At 57.9% G+C, this 9,950-nt stretch overlaps 2 protein-coding genes across 3 annotated transcripts; both read left to right on the top strand.

Annotated features, from left to right (window-relative positions):
- Positions 1–73: 73 nt before the first annotated feature.
- On the top strand, positions 74–6,910 carry HMCES (5-hydroxymethylcytosine binding, ES cell specific). Of its 2 annotated transcripts, XR_007628667.1 has the most exons (7): positions 204–390; positions 2,175–2,318; positions 2,660–2,782; positions 3,297–3,457; positions 3,924–4,116; positions 4,523–4,782; positions 6,358–6,910. XR_007628667.1 is itself a non-coding variant. In XM_050312861.1 (6 exons), exons 1-6 carry the CDS (start codon positions 208–210, stop codon positions 4,727–4,729), a joined length of 1,011 nt encoding a protein of 336 aa, XP_050168818.1. In that variant the 5' UTR covers positions 74–207; the 3' UTR covers positions 4,730–5,647. The 2 variants fall into 2 exon arrangements, 1 of the variants encoding a protein (XP_050168818.1); XM_050312861.1 differs by lacking the exon at positions 6,358–6,910 and having other exon boundaries at positions 74–390; positions 4,523–5,647.
- A 495-nt stretch (positions 6,911–7,405) lies between these two features.
- On the top strand, positions 7,406–9,888 carry LOC126638813 (histone H2A type 2-B). Its single transcript, XM_050313008.1, has 2 exons — positions 7,406–7,514; positions 7,586–9,888. Exon 2 carries the CDS (start codon positions 7,653–7,655, stop codon positions 8,031–8,033), a length of 381 nt encoding a protein of 126 aa, XP_050168965.1. The 5' UTR covers positions 7,406–7,514; positions 7,586–7,652; the 3' UTR covers positions 8,034–9,888.
- The last annotated feature ends 62 nt before the right edge of the window (positions 9,889–9,950 follow it).

Below are 9,950 nucleotides of genomic sequence, written 5' to 3'. Positions count from 1 at the left end.
CCTACGCCGCGCTTTGTCCGCCCTGACCGCCGCTCCGTGTCCTCCTCCCGGTGTCGTTCCAATAAAACCGTGTTGTGGCTCTTCCTGGCTGTGTCGGGGGCGGGACCGGCGTTTCCGCGGCGCTGCCCGGCCCTGCCCCCGGCCGCGGCCCCTCCCCGCGGGCGGCCCGGAGCGCAGCGCGGTGCCCGGGCCCGCAGAGCCGGCGGGATGTGCGGCCGCACCGCCTGCTCCCTGGGCGCCGACAACCTCCGCCGGGCCTGCGCCTACCGCGACCGCCGGGGCCGCCGCCGACAGCCCGACTGGGTGCGGGAGGAGCGGTACCAGCCCTCCTACAACAAGGGCCCGCAGTCCAGCGGCCCCGTGCTGCTCTCCCGCCGCCACCTCCACCAGGTACCTCCTCCCGGCTCGCCCGTTTGGGGCGAGGGGCGGGTGATGGGCATCCTGCGGCTCGAAGCGGAGCAGTGGGAAAAGGGGCCGTGCTGGGTCCCGGGGAGGGGATGTGGGAACCGGTCAGATCGGCCGCGGCGTGTTTGGTTTCTCTTTGCTCGCTGTACGTGGCAGGTATTGAATCTCGTAATTGAAAAAATGTCTCATTATTTACGTGTTCCGAAGGAGGCGGGGGGGTGGTGGTGGTGGGATCGGTACCGTGCTTCCAGCATATTGTTTATGTTTTCTGCAGAAATGTGTATATAAGTGCTTAACCTTAGTAGAAGTATGTGGGTTTTCTCCCAAATGCCTATAATTTCTCTGCTGATTTTAATCTGCTTTCCTGAGGCTTTTTTTTTTTTCCTTGCATTTCGTAACACTGCTGCGTGTGTCCAGGTCACATTGATAGTAGGGGAGAGTGGAAAAAAAAAGAAAAAAATCTCAACTTCAGAGCTGTACGGTAGCTGTACACCTGTGGTGACCGTTATCCCGGCTAATTTAAGCCTCACCCGACCTCCCCCAGACAACCTGGGCAGCCTGTACGACTGTTTGAGCACCTCATTTGGTTCCACATAAGAGGGTGCCCGGCCAACTGCTGCTCTTTGGCGTTCAGTGGGGTGAAACGGGGTGCACTGAATCGAAACACCCTGCTCTGGACCCCCTCCCCAGCTGGTGGGGCACCAGAAGGGGCTGCTGCACTTTGCAGCCGTTCCCGCCGCAGGGGATGGGGTGGGACACCTCAGTGGGACCACTCTGAAGTGCTATGGGCGTCCTTCATACTTTCCTTTCCTGCCTTGGGGGTCCCACATCCCCCAGAGAGCAGGCAATAAGCTGATGGAGCAGAGGAATATGGGGCTGGAAACATGATTCAGGACACTTGCTTGGCTGTCCATTGCTGTTCAAGTTGTTGGGGTGTTGGTGTGGTGTAGGATGTCCCTTTTTGCCAGTCCTGTTCTGAGGGAGGCTCTGGAAGACTTCACAAAACTGGGCACATACACGTGCCTGCTTGCACACACCTGTGGCAGGTGTATATGTGTGTGCATGTCCTGCAGTCCCATGGGAGCACACAGCCCCAAGGGCCCCTCTCGCCTGGGCTGGCACATGTGGGCAGAAAGCGAGAGTGAGCTGGGGGAGAACTGAAAACCGCAAGCTGTTTCCATTGTCCTAAGGCAGGTAATATGCAAAGCATGGGTGAAAGTGCGCCAGGTCGGCAGAAATCACGTTATTAAAATGAAGGTGAGGCTTTCACCCTGTTTGCGACACTTGCTGTCACCAGGGGGGTTTTGAGGATTGTGACACCAGGCTGACGTGGCTGTTTACTCAAGAGCTGGGGAGTTCATGTCTCCAGCCACTTCCACTGAAAAGAACCTGTGTTAATTCTTCCAGAGAGTTGTCGCGTGAGCTTCAGTGAGACAGAGTTATTTATTCCTGCAAAATATTCTTGTGCTTTCTGCTGAATATTAATTCTTACAGGAAAGTTGTTAAAGATATGCAGAGGGTTATAATCAGTGGCTGTTTCTGCATGGCTTGTGAGGGGCATCCCTGCAGGAGAACAGAGGCAGAGTTAGTGCTGGAGGGGCAGTGAGCCCCAGCTCAGCTCTCAGCAGAGATGCTGGCTGGTTTGCCCCTTGCAGGGGGAGAAGCTGCTTCCACAGGATCTCCCACAGCCCCTCTCTCAAGCTGTGGGGATGCTCGTGGTCCCTGTGACGAGGCTCTGACCTGAGGTGTTTCTCTGTCTCGTTCAAAAGGATGCTGACTCCTCCGAGCGGGTCCTCATGGACATGCGCTGGGGTCTGGTGCCCTCCTGGTTCAAAAGTGACGACCCCTCCAAACTGCAGTTCAACACCTCCAACTGCCGCAGTGACACCATGCTGAAAAAGTCCTCCTACAAGGTGAGCTGCTGCTGCCGTCTTTGTGTCCTGCTTGAAGAGATCTTGTAGTCAGCAGAACCAGGGCTGAAGCATCTCCCTGGGGAGTACTGGTCACCACTTGCCTGCTTCACAGGGGAGCGAGGCCCTGTTCTGTGGAAGTGGCAGATTTCATTAAAATAGAGCTGAAAGGGTAGTTGCTGGCAAAGCTCATCCTAGCACTAGTGGCATTTGTGCACCCCACGGAGCAGTTTAGGAAAGGCCTGAGAGGGAGCAAGTGGGCTGAGTGGTCCCAGGAGCCCTGTCCTCCCTTGCAGGCTGCCGGAGGCTGCTGCTCAGCACTCGCTTGTGCTTTCTCTCCCCAGGGTGCTCTCCTCAAGGGCAAGCGCTGCGTGGTCCTGGCCGATGGCTTCTACGAGTGGCAGCAGCAGCAGAGTGGGGGGAAGCAGCCGTATTTCATTTACTTCCCCCAGACCAAGGATGCCGTGGTATGGAGTCCTTTGCTGTGTCTTAACTCTTGTGTCCCTGCTCCCTCCAGCTGCCTGGGAAAAAAGCCCCTTTCCCTGCAGCTGTGCACATCTCTGGGAGCCTCTTTCCCAATAGGGCTGTGTTTAGCAGTGGGCTCAGCACTCTGGCATCCCTCTGTGGCTGGAGGTCCCCGGGCTGTGAAAGGTGACGCGGCGTCCCCGCCGTCACGCTCGCTGCTCCCCACGTGCCGGGTATTTGCATGGGTGGGCAATGTGGCTCACAGGGGACTGGGCTGGGAGTTTCACTACCTCTTTTCTTTGGCTGAGCTGGTAGCTGGGATGTTCAGGAGGGGAGGAGAGTGCTGGCTTGCCTGTGGGAAAATGAGGGTCCCGGTACCTCTCCTGGAGTTACCTCAAATCAGTAGATAGTCTCCTGGAAAGCCCTCAGATTAGTTCAGTTTATGACTGGAAAATCTGTGCTGCTTTGGCTGCCCATGGGCCAGCACTGACCAGGGTGATGTGGCCTCTCCTGCAGGATGAGGGGACAGAGGGAGATGAGGAGTGGAAAGGATGGAGGTTGCTCACCATGGCTGGGATTTTCGACTGCTGGGAGCCGCCGTCGGGAGGGGAGATGCTGTACACTTACACCATCATCACTGTGGATGCCTCCAAGGACGTGAGCTTCATCCATCACAGGTAAGTGAGAGCAGGCAAAGGGGCTGCAGGGTGGAAGGGGGCGGGGAAGGAGAGCTGCACCTTTGGACACCAGCCTGGCAGCACGCAGGCAGAGAGCCCTGCCTCCTCTTCCTGCCCTCAGAGAAAAACACTACAACATTACTGGCTTGTTTCGGGTCACCAGCTCGTGCCCTTTCCATAAATCACCATCTTTGTGCCCCACGGGAGGGAGTTGGAGTTGGATCACTCTCTGGAGTTGGATCACTTTCTGCCTGACGAGGGCCTGGCAGTCAACCCCTCTGCCTCTTCCAGCAGAGCAGCTACCTTGGTGAAACGAGTGCTCTGCCTTGCAGAAGAGCATCCTGCTGCTTCAGTTTTCCCTGTTCCCCCCAGGCTGCCAGCTCCTTGCTAGCTACAAGTCTGGCTTTTGCCACCACACTCTGCCGTGTTGGTGCTGAGCTTTAGCTCCAACTGTCTTATGCCCTAGGATGCCAGCCATCCTGGATGGGGATGAAGCCATCAGGAAATGGCTGGACTTTGCTGAAGTGCCAACTCAAGAAGCTGTGAAACTCATCCAGCCCACGGAGAACATTGTTTTCCACCCAGTGTCCACCTTTGTCAACAGCATCCGCAACAACACGCCCGAGTGTGTTGCACCCATCGAGCTGGGGGCCAAGAAGGTGAGTGCTGGTGGGAGCTTGGCAGGGGGGATCTCGGTCATGATGGTGTCCCTGGGCTGGGACAGAGCTGCCAGGCTGTAGGAGGGGCAGCAGCAGGCGGCAACTGTTGGGCATACCCGTACTTGATGCTGGAGCGCAGAGCTCTAGACAGATTCCCTTCCCTCTGCTTCCAGAAATAAACTGTCATCCCGTGCCAGGATTTCTCTGCCAAATGAGGCAAATTCCATGTGAAATGGGTCTTGGAACAAGTCTGTTCCCCAGCAGCCTGGGGAACCTCCCACAGATGTGCCTGGTTACAGGCAGGGCCATTGCTCAGCTTCCACATCCTGCTCTGGACCAACTCTCACAGCCTGCCCTGCTCTTACTGTGCTTCTGACCTCTCCCACACTGTCTTTTGTCTCTCCAGGAGGTCAGTGCCACCCCAAGCAACAAAGTGTTGCTGGGCTGGTTAAAAAACTCCCAGGAGGGCTCTCCCCAGAAGAAAGAAAACGATTTGCCCAAGTGGAAAAGTCAGTTCATCCACAGCCCTTCACCCAAGAAAACCAGCGCAGGTATCCTGCAGCAGTGGCTGGGGAAGCAGGGAGAGCCAGCTGCGAAGAAGCACAAGGCTTAGACACCAGCTGGGATGGCTGGCCATCCTTTTACCTCCTGATTTTCCTAAGCAGAGTGAGTCATGGTTTTTTTTTTGGAAGGCTTTGCAGACTGGTGTTGATCCGCTGCTCTAGGTTGTTGTCTCTGTTCTTTACGTTTTGTTAAAGATTGGTATTTGTCTTTAAAGATTTTGTCTTTGTCTTGTGCTGATGGGAGAGAATATAACCTGCTGGCTTCCCTCTGCCAGTCACTTGTGCCAAACACAGATAAGGCCCTGAGAAGCATCTCAGCCTGCCAGGGAAGAATAGCTTCTGCCTCCTGTCAGTGTTCACAGTTCATGTCTCCTCCTGTTTGCTTTTCCTTTCCCATTTTTTGGTATTAAACCAATACCTCTTTTCCACTTAAGTCCACACTGATTCTGTACAAATTCCTTTCCAATACTCTCTCCCTCAAAAGATGGCTGCAGTACAGAGAAACAAGATGTAAATATTATAAGGAAACTCCAGGCTGGGAAGATCTGCCAGAGCCATCCCGCTCTGCACCAGCATTGCCACGTGCATGCACGGCTCCTAAACAGGGAGATGTTTAAACAGTGCCTGGGAGGAACTGGACTTTGCTTGGGTTTCCCTATTGGCAGCAGGGTGGGAGAGTGTGTCTCAGTCACGTTGTTTGTACAATCATTTTGTTAATGGGATTTGAAGACTTAGAGAGGATTTCCTTGATCTGTGGAGGGATGCACTCTGCCTTGCTCATAAAGGTCATTCATTAAAGCCCAGATAACCAAAGTGCCGTTACAGAGTAGCATAGGGCCGTTGTTTTTGAGGTCAGGGATTTTGTAAACAGAGCCAGATGTTACAGACCAGAAGCCTTACACGGTGAAATCCTTGCTGGAAATCAGTACTTCCTTTGTATTGGAAACAATAAAATGGGCTTCACTGGCTGACTGTGCAGTGCCCTTGTCCGTGTGCCTGTCTGTGTCCCCCTTGCCCACCACAGCCCCACTGCTCCTGTTTCGCAGGCAGGGCTTGCACCTCCTCTCCCTGTGCTGAGGGGAAGACCCATCTACTCACTGCTGAGCTCTGATGGTACTGGCAGGACCATATTGCTGGAGCATTTCCGTTTGCCAGTGGAAAATACTCCCTGGGGATTTGTTTTGAATCATCTGTCCCTGGGGATCTGCAGGGGTGGCTGTAAGGTGAGGCTTGTCCCTGGGGAGGGATAGTAGAGCCAGGGCAGGAGCCACAGGATGGACACCTGGGGAGACCCAAGCGCTCTTGGAGCGAAATCAGCCTCTGAATCCCTTGTGTGCTATGGAGGCAGCTGATCCCAGGTTTCCTGGCTTATGGGAAGCTGGGGTGGGATTAGGATTTCTAGCCAGAAAGCCTGTTGCTGGCTGGCTCCTCATTGCTCCCACCATGACTTGAGGCAAGAGAATCACTGTATTAGCAGCTCCTGGCAGAATAAATAGATTTTCAGGCTCTGAGGCTGTCACCTTGGTACCTGTTGTTGCAGGAGCTACAATGGGAGGTTTCTCTCCCTGCCCAGCCATCACTTTTCCAGGATGAGCAGCTCAGCTGACCTAGCCCGGTCAGTGCTAACTGCAGATCAGGCTTTTCCAAAGGTCACTAGCTCATCTCAAATTCATTTCAGGTCTCCAGTTGCTGTGGAGGGAGTGAAGATGCTGAGCACGAGTGGGGGATGCTCAACTTTCCCCGCTCTGGGGAACATAATCCTTCCCTTGGGGAGTCAGGGGCAATGCAAAGACACAGGGTACAGATTATCTCCCTCCAGGCTGTGAGCTCCAGCAGCAGCATCACCAAAAAAACCCCTATGCTGAGTGTTTAATGAGGAGATGTTATTGCTGAACTACATCACCTTTAAACTGGAGCCTGGCTGCTCGCCCAACGCTGTTTGCAGCACACACTCCAACCTGGTGAGGAGGTGACCACAATCCATCCGGCATGACATGTCCCCGAAAACAATTCGGGGAGCACCTTGCCCCTTTGATGCGTGATGACACAAGAAAGGTAGTGCTTGCTGCGGACTGCCCTTCCCATCGTGGGTTTCTTTCCCTTGGATCATCCCCCCTGCCCGCAGGCTTTAGGCATCCTCTCGGGAGAGGCATCCCGCTGGCCGCGGAGAGGGCCACGGGTTTGGGCAAGGCAAGCGGGGCACCGGTGAGGAGCGGCGCTGCCGGGACACCCACGGGGGGCTCTGGCCAAAGCCCCTCTCCTGGGCCGCGACGCAGGACCGGGGGGCCGGGGCATGGCCGGGGAGCAGGACCGGGAGCGGGATCGGGGCAGGGCCGGGAGCGGGGCCGGGGCAGGGCCGGGGCAGGGTCGGGGCGGGGCCGGGATTGGGGCCGGGGCAGGGCCGGGAGCGGGGCCGAGGCAGGGTCAGGATTGGGGCCGGGGCAGGAGTCGGGAGCAGGGCCAGGAGCCAGGGCCGGGGCAGGGCCAGGGGCAGGGGTCAGGGAGCAGGGTCGGGGAGCAGGGCCGGGGCAGGGCCGGGATTGGGGCCGGGGCAGGGTCGGGATTGGGGCCGGGGCAGGGCCGGGGGCAGGGCCGGGGCAGGGCCGGGGCAGGGCCGGGCAGGGCCGCGCTGGGCGCCGGCACGGCCGGGGCGCCGCGAGCCCTATGCAAATCAGGGATCGGCGCGGGGACCAATCGGCGGCGCGGCGGCAGCGGCGGCAGCCAATGGGGCGCGGCGCTCGGCGGGCGGGCGGCGATATCCGCGGCGCGGCGGCGGCAGCGCGGGCAGTGCGGCGGCGGGCGGCGCGCAGGGCGGAGCGGCGGCGGCTCCTGCGGGTAAGGGCGGCGCGGCGCGGGCGGGGACGGCGCGGCCCCGGCGCGGTGTAACGGCGTTTGTCTCCCCGCAGGCGCCGGGACTCTCTGTGCGCGGCGCTGCTTTGAGAGGCGGCGGCGAGGGGCCGCTGCCTGCCGGCCATGTCGGGCCGGGGGAAGTCCGGCGGGAAGGCGCGGGCCAAGGCCAAGTCGCGCTCGTCGCGGGCCGGGCTGCAGTTCCCCGTGGGGAGGGTGCACCGGCTGCTGAGGAAGGGTAACTACGCGGAGCGGGTGGGCGCCGGGGCGCCGGTGTACCTGGCGGCGGTGCTGGAGTACCTGTCGGCCGAGATCCTGGAGCTGGCGGGCAACGCGGCCCGCGACAACAAGAAGACGCGCATCATCCCGCGGCACCTGCAGCTCGCCATCCGCAACGACGAGGAGCTCAACAAGCTGCTGGGCGGCGTGACCATCGCCCAGGGCGGCGTCCTGCCCAACATCCAGGCCGTGCTGCTGCCCAAGAAGACGCAGAGCTCCAAGAAGTGAGCGCTGCCCCCCGTCCCCCTACCCCCAGCTCCCTTCTCACCACTGCCTCACCTCTCCTCCCGATGGGGCTGGGGTTCCCCGTCCTGCCCCTCAGCCTGGGCTGGGTGGTGAGCCCTGGCAGCACCCCACCAGCCCTCCACTAGCCCCCCCGACCTGGGCTGCGGCAGGGTGCTGGGGGAGCATGGGTGAGGTCAGGTCCTGCTTGTGCCCCCACCCTGTCCCTCCTCCCTCTGGAAGAAGTGGTTTTGGAGGAGGCAGCTGGATCACAGCTGTTGGCAGTGGTGACATCTGGAGCCGTATGGTTGGGTCATGGTGCAGAGCTGCTGGGAGCTGCTGAGGACTGTTTTGGCTGGTGTGGGGATGGACACGGGCATCCCCGGCTGCCTCTCCCCTCTGCCAGCCCTGGGACTGTGCAGGGGCCCCCCCAGTTGGCCCTGCTCGCTCTGGTGTAAGGATGGGACTCGCTGCTGCCGTGCCCCCCCCTCCATCCCCAGCAATGCCGTTCCGGCCGCACTGCAGCTGCGAGAGCGGGGGGCTGGAAAATGTGAAGAGGAGGAAAAGTTTCTCCGTTGGCAAGAAGTGGCTGTTAGTCTTAGTTTTGTTCTTGGTAAAGCTAGTGCATAGCCTACTGTAAAGAAGCTTTGGTCCTATTTATTTTAAGGTCTCTTTTATTTTGGGGTGCTCCCCTGCAAAGTCACCTCCCCGCAGCTCCCTGGCTCGGTGGGTGCTGGGGGGCTCGGTGGTCCCACATGCCGTGGGTCCTGCTGGCGGGGTGGGGTGGAGGCTGCGGTGACAAATCCCCTCGGAGAGCGTCGCAAGGTCAGGCGCCCGCCGGGAGCGGGAGCTGCCATCTTCTGCCGTGGCTCCCCTCCTCTCCCAGCTGCAGAAGCCCTTCGCCTCGCTGAGAGCTCCCCGGTACCCTGGTTGCACTTCTGGAAAATGACATCCCGCGTCTCCCTTTTTTGTTGGTGTTTGTTTGTTTGTTCAGCACTATTTCTGGTTCTGAGAAATAAAGTGACGATGATACGTGTTAACTGTAAACCCTCTTATGGATTAATATTTCTTTTCAAAACCTGTATCAAAGCCCGCTCCTAGCTAGCACTGTATTTATTTAATGGCTGTGTGGATAGTGTGCGAGCATGGGGGCAGGCTAGCTGTCCCGTGACCCCTGGAATAGCTGATGCAGAGGCAGCTTTCCTGGCTGCCGGGCGCAGCCGCTTCTGCGAGCCCCGTAGTCGTGTGCATGCGGCAGTGTCGAGGCAACCCGACCGTAGACCTTCATCACGTGTGTTTTTAAGTAAAAAAAAAAAAAAAAAAAAGAGCATCTCCTATTTATGTGCTGTTAAGTAGCATGTGTTCGACCCATGGAATCAGCTGTTAATCTCGTGGGTGAAGTAACTTACCCTGGCTCTGAGTGTAGCTTTTAGATCTAGAGTAGATGAACCTGGACACTTGTCAACCGGCTTTAGGAAGGGGGTTTTCACTCTGGAATGTGGAAGCGGCGTGTTCACTGGTGGTGTGCTGATGGGGGTGTGGAGGTGTCCCACGGTCACTGACCTCAGGTGGGTGGGGGGCACAGCCCTGCTGCACCAACAAAGCCCCCTCGGATCTCTCTGCCTCCTGTAAAGGGACTGTTCCCATCAGCAAGGTGGGGACGAGCAGTTTGCTTTCTGCTGCCCAGTGTGGTGGTTGATGTGTCTGTATCCGAGTGTCTTGTTCTCTCCCTCTTGTCTTCTCCAGGACCAGTGTTCTGTAAACCTGAGAGTGTTTTGTATTTCTTAGAAAAATGCAGAACTTGTGATACTGAAAAGAATGGTGCAAACCCAATATCTGATTAAACTGGTTCCCTGTTGAATGCTGTCAAATGTGCTGTGTCTTGTCACCTCACCAAACCCATGGAATCTGGCAGGCTCTGGT

Source organism: Myiozetetes cayanensis, unplaced genomic scaffold (assembly GCF_022539395.1).
Source record: "Myiozetetes cayanensis isolate MyiCay16 unplaced genomic scaffold, myiCay2020 scf18, whole genome shotgun sequence".
Taxonomy (NCBI): Eukaryota; Metazoa; Chordata; class Aves; order Passeriformes; family Tyrannidae; genus Myiozetetes; species Myiozetetes cayanensis.
Note: the sequence above shows the minus strand (reverse complement) of the source record. Positions and strands in the feature narration are given on the sequence as shown.